This window comes from Poromitra crassiceps, assembly GCF_964638095.1.
Source record: "Poromitra crassiceps genome assembly, chromosome: 5".
In the NCBI taxonomy this organism is placed as follows: Eukaryota; Metazoa; Chordata; class Actinopteri; order Beryciformes; family Melamphaidae; genus Poromitra; species Poromitra crassiceps.
Genome location: NC_139642.1, coordinates 57427316 through 57445382, shown reverse-complemented (window position 1 = coordinate 57445382; position 18067 = coordinate 57427316). Strand labels below are relative to the sequence as shown.

The following is an 18067-nucleotide window of genomic DNA, read 5'->3' as shown; positions in this document are numbered from 1 at the left end:
CTCTTGCACAGACACATGTAAAGACATTGATGAAGAGAATGTAATGGAGGGAGAGATGCCTCCTCTCTTGCACAGACACATGTAAAGACATTGATGAAGAGAATGTAATGTAGGGAGAGATGCCTCCTCTCTTGCACAGACACATGTAAAGACATTGATGAAGAGAATGTAAGTGAGGGAGAGATGCCTCCTCTCTTGCACAGACACATGTAAAGACATTGATGAAGAGAATGTAATGTAGGGAGAGATGCCTCCTCTCTTGCACAGACACATGTAAAGACATTGATGAAGAGAATGTAATGTAGGGAGAGATGCCTCCTCTCTTGCACAGACACATGTAAAGACATTGATGAAGATACTGTAATGTAGGGAGAGACGCCTCCTCTCTTGCACAGACACATGTAAAGACATTGGTGAAGAGAATGTAAGTGAGGGAGAGATGCCTCCTCTCTTGCACAGACACATGTAAAGACATTGATGAAGAGAATGTAAGTGAGGGAGAGATGCCTCCTCTCTTGCACAGACACATGTAAAGACATTGGTGAAGAGAATGTAATGGAGGGAGAGATGCCTCCTCTCTTGCACAGACACATGTAAAGACATTGATGAAGAGAATGTAATGGAGGGAGAGACGCCTCCTCTCTTGCACAGACACATGTAAAGACATTGATGAAGAGAATGTAATGTAGGGAGAGATGCCTCCTCTCTTGCACAGACACATGTAAAGACATTGATGAAGAGAATGTAATGTAGGGAGAGATGCCTCCTCTCTTGCACAGACACATGTAAAGACATTGGTGAAGAGAATGTAATGGAGGGAGAGATGCCTCCTCTCTTGCACAGACACATGTAAAGACATTGGTGAAGAGAATGTAATGTAGGGAGAGATGCCTCCTCTCTTGCACAGACACATGTAAAGACATTGATGAAGAGAATGTAAGTGAGGGAGAGATGCCTCCTCTCTTGCACAGACACATGTAAAGACATTGATGAAGAGAATGTAAGTGAGGGAGAGATGCCTCCTCTCTTGCACAGACACATGTAAAGACATTGGTGAAGAGAATGTAATGGAGGGAGAGATGCCTCCTCTCTTGCACAGACACATGTAAAGACATTGGTGAAGAGAATGTAATGGAGGGAGAGATGCCTCCTCTCTTGCACAGACACATGTAAAGACATTGGTGAAGAGAATGTAATGGAGGGAGAGATGCCTCCTCTCTTGCACAGACACATGTAAAGACATTGGTGAAGAGACTGTAAGTGAGGGAGAGATGCCTCCTCTCTTGCACAGACACATGTAAAGACATTGGTGAAGAGAATGTAATGGAGGGAGAGATGCCTCCTCTCTTGCACAGACACATGTAAAGACATTGGTGAAGAGAATGTAATGGAGGGAGAGATGCCTTCTCTCTTGCACAGACACATGTAAAGACATTGGTGAAGAGACTGTAAGTGAGGGAGAGATGCCTTCTCTCTTGCACAGACACATGTAAATACATTGATGAAGAGAATGTAATGGAGGGAGAGATGCCTCCTCTCTTGCACAGACACATGTAAATACATTGATGAAGAGAATGTAATGGAGGGAGAGATGCCTCCTCTCTTGCACAGACACATGTAAAGACATTGATGAAGAGAATGTAATGTAGGGAGAGATGCCTCCTCTCTTGCACAGACACATGTAAATACATTGATGAAGAGAATGTAATGGAGGGAGAGATGCCTCCTCTCTTGTACAGACACATGTAAAGACATTGATGAAGAGAATGTAATGGAGGGAGAGATGCCTCCTCTCTTGCACAGACACATGTAAATACATTGATGAAGAGAATGTAATGGAGGGAGAGATGCCTCCTCTCTTGCACAGACACATGTAAAGACATTGATGAAGAGAATGTAATGTAGGGAGAGATGCCTTCTCTCTTGCACAGACACATGTAAAGACATTGATGAAGAGAATGTAATGGAGGGAGAGATGCCTTCTCTCTTGCACAGACACATGTAAAGACATTGATGAAGAGAATGTAATGGAGGGAGAGATGCCTCCTCTCTTGCACAGACACATGTAAAGACATTGATGAAGAGAATGTAATGGAGGGAGAGATGCCTTCTCTCTTGCACAGACACATGTAAAGACATTGATGAAGAGAATGTAATGTAGGGAGAGATGCCTCCTCTCTTGCACAGACACATGTAAAGACATTGGTGAAGATAATGTAATGGAGGGAGAGATGCCTCCTCTCTTGCACAGACACATGTAAAGACATTGATGAAGATAATTTATTTGAGAGAGAGAGGAATGGCTTCTGTTTCACATGGCACTTCCCCGCGTCTCCTCCCTCTTCCTAATTGAATAGTGCATTTGAGAGGATCATGTTTGACAAAGCCCAACATGAACATGGTGTGTGTGAATGCAGCACACATCATGAACATGGTCTGTGTGAATGCAGCACACATCAGGATCATGGTCTCTGTGTTTGCCAGTTACAGTAATAATCTGTGACATGTCCACATAAATAAGCAGCATGTGTGTTTACAGCCACACAAGTGATGCAGCCGACATCTCCTACATGAAAGACTTGATATTCTCCCTTCTGAACAGCCGCTGTCCTGGTTATTGTTTCACTCAGTGATGATCTGGGGAGAGTTGTAGACTAGCACATGCTTCCTCCAATACATGTGCAGTCGTCAGATGCTTCTTTTCACCTGACAGCGAAGAGTTTCACCGACAGGACGTAGTGCGGGGGACGATCACGCTATTCCCCCCAGTTCCCCCCCTCCTCCCCGAACCAGACCGACCAGAGGAGGCACTAGTGCAGCGACCAGGACAATCCAGCTCCCCCCCAGAGACAGAGGAAGGAACTCCAAAGGGACAGAAGCTGTAGAGGAGCCTCAGAGAAGGAGATGGGCGGGCTGTGAAACGGGGCTCCAGCAGAGAGCCTCCCTGCCGCGCTGCAGGCTGCAGATCAGGCCCAACACATCCAGGCAGGGCTTTCATGTGGATGAGCAGGAACATCTGATTACTATCTGACCAGAGGGGAAGGACATGGCTGTGTGCTCCAGGGAGGGTCTGGGGAACACTCGCAGACACTCGCTCCAACACGGAGAGCTAAAGTCAAACGGTGGCCACGTGTTGATTGACACCTATAAAAATGATAGAGGTGAACATGGAGGGAATGTGTGTGGAAGAGGTGTAGAATAAGGTGTAGAGGTGCCTTCATGTGACACACGTGTGTATTTGATCAAGCTCAACAAAGCTTTTACACTTTGAACACACACATCAAATTACGTGTCACTCTTTAGTTTGACATTCAACTCATATTTCTTGTCATATTTATCTCCAACATTGGCTGTGTGTGTGTGTGTGTGTGTGTGTGTGTGTGTGTGTGTGTGTGTGTGTGTGTGTGTGTGTGCGCGCACACATGTGCTTGTATCTAAAAAGTTGATTATATCTTATTTAAATAAAACAAACTCATAATAAAATAGAACCAATTCAAATGTGTTTTAATGTACTGTAAGCTATATTTACAAAGATCAAATGAACTAAACTGTTTCAAGTGTTATTGAATTTACTGTATAAATAACCAGGGGCCAGTTGCACCAAGTGGTCTTACGAACTGGTCTTCAGCTAAGCCGGTCGTAACTTTACGACCTAACAGCTACGCCGGTTGCACCAACAGCCTTTTTCTCACTAAGACCGGTCGTAAATATTACGCCTGGTCAGGAGGAGGCGTAACGTGCCTGTGCCTGTAAGAGATCTCCGTGGTAGTCTATCAGCGGAGACCTGCTGTGATTGAGTCCTCACCGTCCTCATCGTCGTAAAGTCGCATTCGAAGCATGACGTTCAATTATAATGAACTAGTGTGGCTTAGCCTTCCCAAATGTTGAGGGTCGTTTTTTAGAATTGAATACATAGAATTGGGAACATTACATTCAATTTCATTCAGACTGCCTGGCACTAATCGCCGCCATTTTCCCCCGGAGCTTCCACAGGAGGAGGGGGGTGGGAGGAGGGAGGGTGTAGTGACGCGCATACAGTAGTGGGTGACGGCGCGAGGCACATTTTTGGCCCAATCAGGGGGCATTCCCCGGCAATTCACATGGACGCGCATTGCTACGACCCGCGTAGTTAAGACCAGACGTAAGCCCTGTTGGTGCAACAGGCGTAAATCCACTCTAAAGACTGGTCTTAACTAAGACCGACGTAGGAGTTACGACCAGGCATAGTTAAGACCACTTGGTGCAACTGGCCCCTGATGTTTATTTATTTCACACCCTTTGGAACTTTGTGAGTCAGATACCAATACAACAGGCATCGGCATCATGCGCACATTGCTTATGTTAATTCATAATAATCCTTCGCCTGGTATCCAGCCCCATATTATGAATCACAGTTGTCAGCACTCTTCATAGGAAGGATTCATTGGGGCTGGTTGGTTAGCAGGCCAGATAATCCTTCATCCAACGTCGAAATCATACAAAATCACAACATGGCACAATGCAACATTATTCATTGTATTTATTTCCATTAAACACATGTGACAGAGCACAATGTAGTTTGCACATTGCAGGGCTCCACTGACTCACAGTTGGGCTCATTTGCACTCCTCATGTGTCTGAGGAGTGCTTACTCAACAAAACGCCTTCAGGCCTTGTTCGGTTCAGGAATATTGACTGGACACGCACCTACACACACACACACACACACACACACACACACACACACACACACACACACACACACGTCCAGTGCCTATCTAGTTAATGTATGACCCAACGGCAGGTCCGCTGACCGGCTGCACACTGAGCCTGCTTTGATCCGGCTCGTGGTAAACAGTGAATGGCTGCCTTAGCCTGGTGATAGGGCCAGGGGTTATCAGCACACACACACACGAGCATACACACACACACGAGCACACACACACACACACACACACACACACACACACACACACACACACACACACACTCTCTCTCACACACACACACACACACACACACACACACACACAGTAAAGTGATAAGGTCTTCAGTGAGGTGGGCGGAGGGACGCGTTCTTATCTGTCTCCAGTGGCCAAACATGTCAGTGACCCCAGGCCAGGCCAGGTAAACAGACCTAGAGCTGATAACAACCACAAGGGGCCTGTGGAGGAGAGAGGAGGAGAAGAGAGGAGAAGAGAGGAGGAGAGGAGAAGGGAAGAGGCAAACTGGAGAGAGAGAGAGAGCGCTGGTCACAGAGGTCACAGCTCTCACTCCACCACTGTTCAGCTCACCAGGCCTCCACCAGCAGCTGTCATGGGCGTTGCCGTATCTATGGAATCAAAGCTGCTCATAGCTAATATTTCGCGCCAATCTGACATTTTCAAAAAGATTTCAAGTAAACATTTAAAAGCAGCTTCGGTCAAAAACAGCGCGATGCGACAGTTGGCGCGAATGGATCCTGTAAGCCTGTTAAGTGTAAGTCAGTCAAAAACACATTATTGGACAAAAAAGGAGCAAAAGAGGCTAACTTACTTGTATTTGCATGGTCTCTTTAGCCGGCAGGCCCAATGCACAATTTATTTAGAAAGACAATTAATTAGAAAGGAAGAAATGGAATACGATACGATCGACGTACACTGAGCGTGAGCGCGCCATCTTATTCACAGTTTGACACTTTATCAGCCTTCAGAAATTTATATTGGTCAATTTCTTCTTACTTTTGCAGTCATCCTGTCTTACTAGAAGAGGTTTTCTATTGACAGCATGGAAATGCCTCTGAAATTGCATTTAGACGGCAGAACACAAACACTCTTAATTGAAACCCAGGACCCTGCTGCTTACGACTTAATTAGTGCTACTACTATAAGTACAGAATCAAATAAAAAAATATCAAACGATATTGAAATGTTAAGATCAAAATGTCACATTAAATCAATTCCACTCAAATCAGGTTAAGATTTTTGTTAATGGACAACCAGTTCAGTCCAGCCAACACTCTAGTAGGGTACGTTCAGGCCCGAGTCTGACCCCCCCACCAACCCCCCCACCTGTATGTGCTCCTAAACATGTGCTCCTAAATCAGATACAGATAAACAAAAAAAACAAAAAAAGTGCAATGTGACCTCAGTCTGAAGAGTCATGTGACTCGTATCAGAATGCATGCAACTTTTACATCACTCTAGATCGGAATTCGTCACAATTCCGCGCTGTTGGGAGTCACTCGGTGAACACAAACATGGAGGACAGCTGTGATGGAGCAGTCAGTGGAGGGACAGTGAAGCTGTGATGGAGCAGTCAGTGGAGGGACAGTGAAGCTGTGATGGAGCAGAGTCAGTGGAGGGACAGTGAAGCTGTGATGGAGCAGAGTCAGTGGAGGGACAGTGAAGCTGTGATGGAGCAGAGTCAGTGGAGGGACAGTGAAGCTGTGATGGAGCAGAGTCAGTGGAGGGACAGTGAAGCTGTGATGGAGCAGAGTCAGTGGAGGGACAGCGAAGCTGTGATGGAGCAGAGTCAGTGGAGGGACAGTGAAGCTGTGATGGAGCAGAGTCAGTGGAGGACAGTGAAGCTGTGATGGAGCAGTCAGTGGAGGGACAGTGAAGCTGTGATGGAGCAGAGTCAGTGGAGGGACAGTGAAGCTGTGATGGAGCAGAGTCAGTGGAGGGACAGTGAAGCTGTGATGGAGCAGAGTCAGTGGAGGGACAGTGAAGCTGTGATGGAGCAGTCAGTGGAGGGACAGTGAAGCTGTGATGGAGCAGCCAGTGGAGGGACAGTGAAGCTGTGATGGAGCAGTCAGTGGAGGGACAGTGAAGCTGTGATGGAGCAGAGTCAGTGGAGGGACAGTGAAGCTGTGATGGAGCAGAGTCAGTGGAGGGACAGTGAAGCTGTGATGGAGCAGTCAGTGGAGGACAGTGAAGCTGTGATGGAGCAGAGTCAGTGGAGGGACAGTGAAGCTGTGATGGAGCAGAGTCAGTGGAGGACAGTGAAGCTGTGATGGAGCAGTCAGTGGAGGACAGTGAAGCTGTGATGGAGCAGAGTCAGTGGAGGGACAGTGAAGCTGTGATGGAGCAGAGTCAGTGGAGGGACAGTGAAGCTGTGATGGAGCAGTCAGTGGAGGGACAGTGAAGCTGTGATGGAGCAGTCAGTGGAGGACAGTGAAGCTGTGATGGAGCAGTCAGTGGAGGGACAGTGAAGCTGTGATGGAGCAGTCAGTGGAGGGACAGTGAAGCTGTGATGGAGCAGAGTCAGTGGAGGGACAGTGAAGCTGTGATGGAGCAGAGTCAGTGGAGGGACAGTGAAGCTGTGATGGAGCAGAGTCAGTGGAGGGACAGTGAAGCTGTGATGGAGCAGAGTCAGTGGAGGGACAGTGAAGCTGTGATGGAGCAGAGTCAGTGGAGGGACAGTGAAGCTGTGATGGAGCAGAGTCAGTGGAGGGACAGTGAAGCTGTGATGGAGCAGTCAGTGGAGGGACAGTGAAGCTGTGATGGAGCAGCCAGTGGAGGGACAGTGAGGTGTTCGACCTCAAGTCTTTTCTGTACAAGCAACACTTTCGGGGTCATATCGTAAACCGCTCTGTTTGAAAGCATATCGAAAGAAATGGCCGAATGGGGCCACAGAAGAACGTAAAGACTCAAACCAACGATGGTCATGGTCGGATCCTCTGCCTGTTTTACAATGAACTTGACCGTGTTTGGGTCATAAACCCACTGTGACGTCTTTGTTCTTTTTCTTTTGCGTATGCGGGTCACTTCAGAACCGTGGCCACTTCACACTGCATTCTGATTCTGGCCACATACATTGTGTGTGTGAACAGCCAAACAAAAAAATCTGATCTGAGCAATACATTAGAATCGAGCGTTAAGGTTTTCGGTGTGACCATAGTCCGATTTTTTCATAAAAGGACAAATTCAGCCCCATTTTTGCAAATCAAATATATCGGCTGGAGCGACAAAGTAAAACTGCAACGAAGCAGAAAATCTCAGTTTCTTTCTCTTTTCTGTTTTTCACTCTCTCTCTCTTTCCTCCATCATCCAGCCTTTGTATTGTGCAGACAGACACTTGTGTGATTTATCCCATCGTGTCACATTCATCTTGTCTTTCTCGATCTCTTCTTTCTTCGCTCTTATCCCTCCCTCCATCTTTTTACACATTCCTGTCATTCCATCTGAGGTCCTCTCAGGTGAAGGGATTTCTGCGGAATCTCCCAGGCCGGCCGGTGTCACCGATTCAACACAAAACAAAAATCCTTTTGACACTTGAAAACACCTCGCTGGCATCTGCCCGTCCGACTGTCAAAGATGTCAACAAGTCAACGAACACAGTGGCATTCCTTCTCAAAGATAAAGTTGCTATCTGTGACTGTTTGTCACGTTGAGTGTGTGTCCACTGGCACACACACACACACACACACACACACACACACACACACACACACACACACACACACACACACACACACACACACACACACACACACACACACACACACACACACACACACACACACACACACACACACCCTTCAGGTGAAGCAGCCCTGTCTGGCTCCTATCTGATTTGACAGTAGAGTCCAGACACTCGTTCACAGGCGGCCTGTCACGAAGCTTTGACAGGACCATTACGGCCAATTACGACGTTGCACAAAGTAGGCCCTTTCTCCACTCCACCGGCCGGCCATGATCGGCCCACGCTACAGGTCACTTTGTGGAGTAAAGAAGCCGTCTGGTATGCGGAGGACGCCCCCCATTAACTGTCATTGCCGGGGACAATTAGCGAGTCTGACCTGGCAGAAGATGAGAAGGTGCCTGCAGGTACATACTGTAGCTATCTGTCTCACTGGGCTTCGCTGGCTGGTGAAGGAGTCGGACATTCCTCCACACACCTATCCCTTTCATTCCCCCCCCCATTTTCTCCAACCACTTTTTCTTTTTTCGGCCGAAAGGCGGATGATGGATGCCGTGTCAGCACGCTATCACCTCGCCACTCACTCCATTGTCTTTTGTCTTCCTCTAGTGCGTTCTCCCTCTCTCTCTCTCTCTCTCTCTCTCTCTCTCTCTCTCTCTCTTTCTCTCTCTCTCTCACTTGCATTGTCTCTCTCCCAGCCTATCTGTCTGGTCCCCGGCATGTCTGACATGCTCAGGGAGATGCTATCTCCTCAAGTGTTTGCTCGCCGAGAGCCAGGCAGAGTTTGAGGAGTCCACGCCAGCCAGGAAGGACGCACTCAGCGTCTTTTCTGTTTTCCTCCCCAAACAAGTCTCCGGCGCCTTCTTCATCATCGAAAGACCAAAGTTGTTGTATTATTATTATCCTCACACCTTGGTCCACTTGTGTCCAGCGCCTCAAAAAGATCGGTGTGTTTAAATCGGCATTGCTTCACTTTTTCACCATTTCTTATTTGAAGTGCGTATCATAAAATCACTAATATATATCAGTAACTGCCTATTTATTTTTCTGATCATTTGATTGTTGGGGTTCAGACTATAATGTAACCTCAAACAAATCAATTGTATTCTCAAGAGCATTCATTTAAACCTCAAATGTCCAAACTGCCCATGCAGATGAGCTTAAAGAACAGTGCACACGTGTTCATGTGGAAAATATGATTCCAAGAGTTGCTGCAATGTCTTACGTACTTCATATACTGTATTTAAATAAACTACAGTTGAAATGCATTATCTAACATTCGAGAAAATGTTTGTATGCGTACTTCAACATTTTCATTTGTCTTGGTTTTTCAATGCTGGTCAGTTGTCCAAGTGTTTCAACAGATCAAACAATAAGTTTAGCAAAATTTAATTTTTTTTTTTTTGCTGTACAGAACCCCTGATAGGTCATGCATCTACCTAACCCTAAGCCCTGATAGGTCATGCATCTACCTAACCCTAACCCCTGATAGGTCATGCATCTACCTAACCCTAACCCCTGATAGGTCATGCATCTGCCTAACCCTAACCCCTGATAGGTCATGCATCTGCCTAACCCTAACCCCTGATAGGTCATGCATCTGCCTAACCCTAACCCCTGATAGGTCATGCATCTACCTAACCCTAACCCCTGATAGGTCATGCATCTACCTAACCCTAACCCCTGATAGGTCATGCATCTGCTCCGCTCTTCATCAGTTCGTTAGTTTGTAGCGGAAAGTGTTTGCAAAATGACTGGCATGAATTGGTTTCACACTGGGCTCTAGAAATGAGCAACTATGCCATTTCTTTTGGCATGGAAACGGTCAGATTTAAAGATATCGAATGCGGGCACAAAGTATCGGCTGTCTGGAGCTCAATACAACAATATCTGTATCAGTATTGGTCGTCAAAAACCCATTTGGGTCACACCCCTCTGCCTGACATTTGAGTGGACCAGGCCTCCAGACAGTGCTAAAACGCGACGGACAGCTCTGTCAGCGCAGACACTACGGACAGCTCTGTCAGCGCAGACACTACGGACAGCTCTGTCAGCGCAGACACTACGGACAGCTCTGTCAGCGCAGACACTATGGACAGCTCTGTCAGCGCAGACACTACGGACAGCTCTGTCAGCGCAGACACTACGGACAGCTCTGTCAGCGCAGACACTACGGACAGCTCTGTCAGCGCAGACACTACGGACAGCTCTGTCAGCGCAGACACTACAGACAGCTCTGTCAGTGCAGACACTATGGACAGCTCTGTCAGCGCAGACACTACGGACAGCTCTGTCAGCGCAGACACTACGGACAGCTCTGTCAGTGCAGAGACTACGGACAGCTCTGTCAGTGCAGACACTACAGACAGCTCTGTCAGTGCAGACACTACGGACAGCTCTGTCAGTGCAGACACTACGGACAGCTCTGTCAGTGCAGACACTATGGACAGCTCTGGTCAGTGCAGACACTACGGACAGCTCTGTCAGCGCAGACACTATGGACAGCTCTGGTCAGTGCAGACACTACGGACAGCTCTGTCAGCGCTGACACTACGGACAGCTCTGTCAGCGCAGACACTACAGACAGCTCTGTCAGTGCAGACACTACGGACAGCTCTGTCAGCGCAGACACTACGGACAGCTCTGTCAGTGCAGACACTACGGACAGCTCTGTCAGCGCAGACACTACGGACAGCTCTGTCAGCGCAGACACTACAGACAGCTCTGTCAGTGCAGACACTACGGACAGCTCTGTCAGTGCAGACACTACGGACAGCTCTGTCAGTGCAGACACTACGGACAGCTCTGTCAGTGCAGACACTACGGACAGCTCTGTCAGCGCAGACACTACGGACAGCTCTGTCAGTGCAGACACTACGGCGCAGACGGACAGCTCTGTCAGTGCAGACACTACGGACAGCTCTGTCAGCGCAGACACTATGGCGCACACCAACTGTCAGTCTCACTAATTGGCCACACCCTGCATCTCTCAGCCTTTGTGTGAGTGTGGCTTTGACCCCATTGTGTGTGGAGCGTGAACCTCCAGGGGCCCCTCTCTTCCTTCTTGTCCCCTGTGATGTATCTACGCAGCCCCGCTGGGTCCTTGTTGACAGTATACAAATTGTTTGCCCTTTGCCTAATCATTGTCGTGACATGTAATGACCCCAGAACAATAGTTGAATGACAGCTTGACTGCTGTCCAAATGAGAGAGAGAGTCCTTAATGGACTCAAACCTCAGTAGTCGTAAGAAAGGGATGTCAGTCATGTAAGAAAGATATATCATGTGTATGGTGGGGTTTGTGTGATGAGAAGTTTTGAATGTCCATTCACACTTATGGATTTAAGCTGCCGATAGTCAATAGAGAGGCAAAGTGAACGTCACTTCCTGCTTTTCTCCCTGTACCAAGCGCTGAAAAAATATGAATGGCGGTGAACGGAGAATAACGTAAACTTTTTTGATCCCGTTTGAATTGTGCCACGGGGTGCCAACGTTAATTTTCTCAATTTAAAATGTAATTTTGCATGTCGAGAAAGTCGCAGTTTGTCGCCAAACTGTTGCACTATAAGTTATAAATCAGAAAGACTACATACACTGTCGCCTAAGTGACGTCACTTTCTCTACCGGCAAAGCTGAAGACCGGCGACATGCCACGAGCTTCCACGAGCTATGTAGTTTTTATACGAAACTAACCCCTACGTTTCAGTTTGACGATGAACTGCGACATTCTTGACATGCAAAGTTATGCTTTAAATGGACAAAATTAGCGTCGACACCCCGTGGCCGTGGCACAATTCAAACAGGATAAAAAAGTAACCTTATTCTCCGTTCACTCCCATTCATATTTTTGTTCATCGCTGGTACAGGGAGAAAGCAGGAAGTGATGTTCACTTTGGCTCTCTCTATATAATGGCATTAATAATCCAGTTGAAGTCTGAGGTTTGCACTTAGGTTGTAGTCAATAAAACTATTTATTTTTAACCACTCCACAGATTTCATGTTAACAAACACGTTTGGCAAGTCGGTTATGACATCTGCTTTGTGTATGACACGAATCATTTTTCTCACAATTGTTTACAGACAGATTATTTCACTTAAAATTCACTCTATCACAAGAGCAGTGGAAACAGAAGTTTACACACACAAAGTTGACTGTGCCATTAAATAGCTTGGAACATTCCAGAAACTGATGATGTCATGACTTAAGAAGCCTCTGACAGGTTAATTAACCTCATTAGAGTCAATTGGAGGTGTACCTGTGAGGGGTTAGGCTGGTTTCACACCGACGACCCAAGCCTTGCCTATGCCTTGCCTTTACCCACGCTTTTTAATAGGCGTCCGTTTTAGTCAACGAGGCTGTGTACACCGGGCGCCTGAGCGTGAACCCTGCGTGTACCCACGCCTTGCCTGTGCCTTGCCGATTTTATCGAATAGGCGTGAGTTCTATTTTGAAGCCGACAAGGCGCGTGCAGGCAGACTTCTTCTGTCAAGCCATGAAAGAAAAACGCACAATATCCGTCGGAAATGGAAAAGTCAACTGAATTTCAAAATAAAATGGAGTTACTACAACATGTTGAGCAGAGAGACAGAGAGATTGACGGGTGGCTATCACGTGGGGCTTTCTCCCCGTCGGCAAACAAATCTTCATGAGAGAGAATAGCGACCGAAGAAGCAAGATGGACAATGTTGTTGTGCCAGGCTGCCAGCACATATTCTTGCAAGATCACCTCTCTAAAATGTCCGACTATAGTCAGACCTGGTTATACATATCCAGCATCAATATAACATTAAATATATCCGATTTATTTTACCTAGAGGCTACCCATGACAATTCTGGACAACACGTGAAAAAATACAGTCGGGAGAGAGGAGAGGCGCTTGTGACTCGGCTCCAGGTTCGGCGTGCAAAAGGCGTGCGGTGTGATCGCAAAAGCGTGTAACAGGTTCACGCCCAGCTCGGCGTAGGCGTGGGTTGAGGCAAGGCAAGGCGTAGGTTGTCTGTGTGAATGAAGCGTTAGGGTTAAATGTCTAGTGCCATACACAAAGTGAATGTTATCTCTGCTCATGCTCCCTGTATCACATCCCCTCACTGTCCCCCACCAAGCTCCAACCTCCCATTCTGAAATATGAGGCCAACGTGGAAGTACCAAAAACTGCAGTTCCTCAAATGGCCACAACCAAGATGGCGACGGTCCAAATGCCAAACTGGAGGCTTCAAAATGGGAGTCCACAAACCAATGGGTGACGTCACAGAGGGCTACGTCCATATCTTCATACAGTCTCTGCTCTGTCCCCATCCCCCTCCCTGTCCCCCACCACCCGTCCCCTGCAGGTCCAGGACATGTGCTTCAGCCAGGACAGCCGCTGGGTGTCCATCAGCACGCTCCGTGGCACCTCCCACGTCTTCCCCGTCAACCCGTACGGCGGCGCCCCGTGTGCCCGCACCCACATGTCCCCCCGCGTGGTCAACCGCATGTCCCGCTTCCAGAAGAGCGCCGGGCTGGAGGAGATGGAGCAGGAGCTCAACAGGGCCACGGCCCTGGGAGGAGGAGGAGGAGGAGGAGGTGGAGGCATCGGAGGAGGCGGCTGTGGGGTGCTAGGTGGAGGAGGAATAGGCGGGCGCTGCAGCCCCATCTCCGGCCTCTCCAGCAGCCCCTCGGGGTCCCCGCTACACGGTGAGGCACTGGGAGGGGACGGGAGGGGTGGGGTTGAAGGGAGGGCGGTGGAAATTGTTTTGAACTGATATCAGGAAAAAAGATGGTCAAAATTGAGCCCTCTAATTGGTCAAAACCAGCATGAATATTAGTTAGTTATGAGTTACCGGTGTAAATCTTTCATTTGATCTTGCTCCAAGAGACAGCACATATTCATAGCTTTCAAGGGGCGTTACGTGCTGCCGGGAACGCCCACCTGACGGTCAAAAAAAAAACTTGTTCATTCTGCTGTCCGCCGAGTCGACTAGTTTCTCACGCTGTTTGTTTTAGAGCTGCACGCTTTGCATATTAAGGACACGTCAATTGACACGCAGCCGCCCCGTGAAGTACTGTTTGAGCGGACGACAGCCCAGGCATCACTTTTTAGCAATAGTCTCACTAATCCCACAGTGGTTTACCTGCTTTTGAGATCTGCAAAAAATAGTTTGCTTCTGTCTCACCCGTTCTCCCTCTCTCTTCACACGCGACGAGGGCTGGGCTCCACAACATTATAAAAACGAGTCCGCACTCCGCACGCAGTCTCTTGTTGTGAAACAATTTCTCCGAACTGCCATGTGTTGGACAGTAACGTTAACGATAGTTCGGTTTGTTTGAAGTGCCCAAAACGTGTAGTTTGTTTAGATATCGTTCTTTTTCAACGCTTGATAGATGGTCTAAATATTCCTGACTGGAAACTGGTGGAAAAAAGACCGCTTTTTGCTGCAGCTGCGTCTGGAGTGTTCAGCGCCATTGATGTTTTGAGTTTTGACCGCCAGAAGGGGCGTTCCTTGTACTTACGTAACGCCCCTTGAAAGCTATGAATAGGCCAACCCCATGCACAGAGAGAGAGAGACAGTGACAGACTCTGGCAGCCAGCCTTTAACGAGCCAATTAATCGGCATAGCAACTTGAGAGAAGGCAGGCTGCTGATCCCAGTGCTGCAGTGCAAACCGCACACTTAGATTTGAAATGGTAGCCTTTGATTGACTGGTGATGAAAACATAATTGACACAAGGAATTTAACAATCAGTGGACAATACAGAGGAATGTTAATGAGGGAAATGTGTTGAGGATGACACCAGCAAAGGCTCAGAGGAGAGGAGAGGAGAGGAGAGAGCGCTGTATCAAAATACAATGAGTGGCTCCTTTATTTGTCAAAATGTCGAGCCACACCTGGCCAGTAAAAGGGACTCTGTGTTTAATTGGGGCTCTGCTTCTGATTGAAGTTTTGATGATTATAAAAGTTTAGATATTAACATCATAGTTGCTCCAGGCTTCCACTGTGTCTCGTACGCATTCCAAAATCTAGACCTAGACCTCTGTGGTTTTCCTTTACGTTGAGCTGTGCTTTAGTGTGTGTGTGTGTGTGTGTGTGTGTGTGTGTGTGTGTGTGTGTGTGTGTGTGTGTGTGTGTGTGTGTGTGTGTGTGTGTGTGTGTGTGTGTGGGGTGCGCTCACCTCAGTAGACCTTGTTGTTCGAGAGACTCTGACCTGTCTGTCACAGCCTTGCCTCCCTTGTTTGTCAAACACCATTTCTGGCTGCTCACACTGTCTACTGTATGTGTCCCTGACTCACACACCACACGCACACACACACACACACACACACACCACACACACACACACACACACACACACACACCGCACACACACACACACACACACACCGCACACTTTTCACTGCACTGCTCGACCCGAGAGGTTTCACTCGGTTCCGACCGGTCGTGGCATTCCTGGAATCACCATGGAGCTGAACAGGGAATGTCAGGAAATGTGCTCAATTCTCTGGAGCAGTCAGGGATTTCTACAAATGGGTCACTTTCCAGGAATAGAGCAGAATGTATTTTTTCAATGTGTGTGTGTCACACATTCGCTGTATTAGATGTTGTTTTTTTATCCCAACTGGAGGAGAAACCTGACTGATTATGACAACATGGAAGTGCTTCCATATACAATCTTTTTTTCCCCTCCCGTGCTCCATAGGTCGAGTTCACACACTGCGCTTTTGCCGGGCCTGCATAATCTGGGTCAGAACCGGCGCTAGGCGATGGCGGTGACGTCGGGGTCGGGGGGGGTCAAGTCATATTGTCATCTGTCCTCCCTTTTCTTCGTCCTCCCCACCTCCACCCGGCCCGCGGCGCCCTCGCTTCCTCTCCCCCATCCTGCCGTCGAGACCCAGACCCCTACCTCACCCCTGTGCACAAACACTCCTCGACACACACACTCACACACACACACACATGCACACACACACACACACACACACACACACAGTCCACTATCTAATGCTAGAGGGATGTCTTGAGTTTTTGGCGAGTGGTGCGATGAGAGACAGAGACGGGCGAGGGACATCAAAGCCAGGAGGGTAGGAGGTGAAAGTGAGCGAGCGGCCTAATGAGGTGCAATGGAGAGAAATGGCGGAGAGATAGAGTGAGGGAAGAGAAGACGGAGCCGAGGAAAGATAAGTTGCTGGTAGCAAAGCGCTGAAAGCCGGAGGTCCTGAGGAGCGCCATCGTAAATCACACTTTAGTTTCAAAGCGGGGCATTAAGGCCACCTGTCAACAATTAGTCCTCACACTGATACCCTACTCTGTGTGTGTGTGTGTGTGTGTGTGTGTGTGTGTGTGTGTGTGCACATACACACATTTGAAGAAAACAAAGTATCTATACAGGAGTGACATTTCATTTTCTTAGGGAAGCCTACAAAAAAACAGAAAGGAGAGGTAGTCAAAATGAAAGATTGCGCTCCGGTCGCACGCAGTGAAAAGTTTGGCTCCCCTCCTGCTGAGCAACGTGAGTCTTTTCATAACTCACTGATATTGTACAGCGGCACAATACAATCTGCAGGAAATTGTCGACAGGTCTGGCACCCCTTTTATCAAAGGTGTTAATCCGTGCCATATGGACACGGGCTGGCTTCATGACAAACAACCCGGCGGCCTCCTACGGTGTGAAGTGCGAGGCGGTCACTACGCACGGCTTGTGTTACATGTTCTGTTACATGTTACATCCTCATTTCTGTATTGTAGCGTCTGATACATGTTTGTCCCGGGTCAAACGGGTTGCACTGTGTACAGATGTGTGTGTGTGTGCACTCTTAAGGCGGAGGAGTTTTTTTCAATGGTTTTTGGTGCTCCCCTGGACACCGCAGCACGCTTTATTTTATATCAGTGCACAAATAGCCCTTGAAAGAGATACTATCTAGTAGTATGGGTGTGTGGGGGGTGGGGTCTATTTACTTAAGTATGGCACTTCTTTATTTGTTTTTTGTTGAATTTTGGCCGGCCACAGCTATGCCGTTTTACAGGCGATCGGGCTGAAACTTTCAGGAAGTGAAAAAGAGCACCCGTGCGGGTGACGTGACGGAGCCGGATTTTTAAATTAGGGCAGATTAATTGCCCCAATTGCCCTAAGGCTGAGGCTATAGTTCAGTGATTATGTCATCTGTGATGTCATCAGTGATGATGTCATCAGTGATGTCATCATCAGTGATGATGTAATCAGTCTGAGGCTAAGTATGCTAGAATCGGGGAAGAACCAGACGGAGATGATGGCTTCCGCCCCTGGGCTGTGCAGGTGACCTGACGGAGACGGATTTTTTAATCAGGTGATTGCCCTAATCGCCATCAGTGATGTCGTCATCCGTGATGATGTCATCAGTCAATGTCACAAGGAGGCATTGTGACATCACTCATGCAAGAGTTTCCTATAAATGAGTGTCAGTAACATATGTTGACTCAAGTCAGAATAAGACAAATCACGACACTACTATCAAGAATTATGACACTTGATGCTACACAATTCTTGAAATAAGTGGATTTGAATTAGAAACAAGTGAAATGATCTCACCCCATTGGCAGATTTCTTTACTTGTTAAGATCATTTTGATTTTTAAGACCCACTAATAAAATAGCCTAAATGATTTGTTAAGAAGATGGAGAATTTTTTGCTGTGTCAATTATTATTAACAAAAGGCCAGTTCACCAGTGGGAAC

General features: G+C 47.6%; 1 protein-coding gene across 3 annotated transcripts in view; it reads left to right on the top strand.

Annotated features, from left to right (window-relative positions):
- Positions 1-18067, top strand: part of bcas3 (BCAS3 microtubule associated cell migration factor) — a 472230-nt gene that overhangs the window by 104110 nt on the left and 350053 nt on the right. For all 3 annotated transcript variants that reach the window (XM_083637179.1, XM_083637180.1, XM_083637178.1), the window contains exon 14: positions 13714-14056. In XM_083637179.1, coding sequence (XP_083493305.1) covers positions 13714-14056 — 343 coding nt within the window. The remainder of the gene's footprint in view (positions 1-13713; positions 14057-18067) is intronic.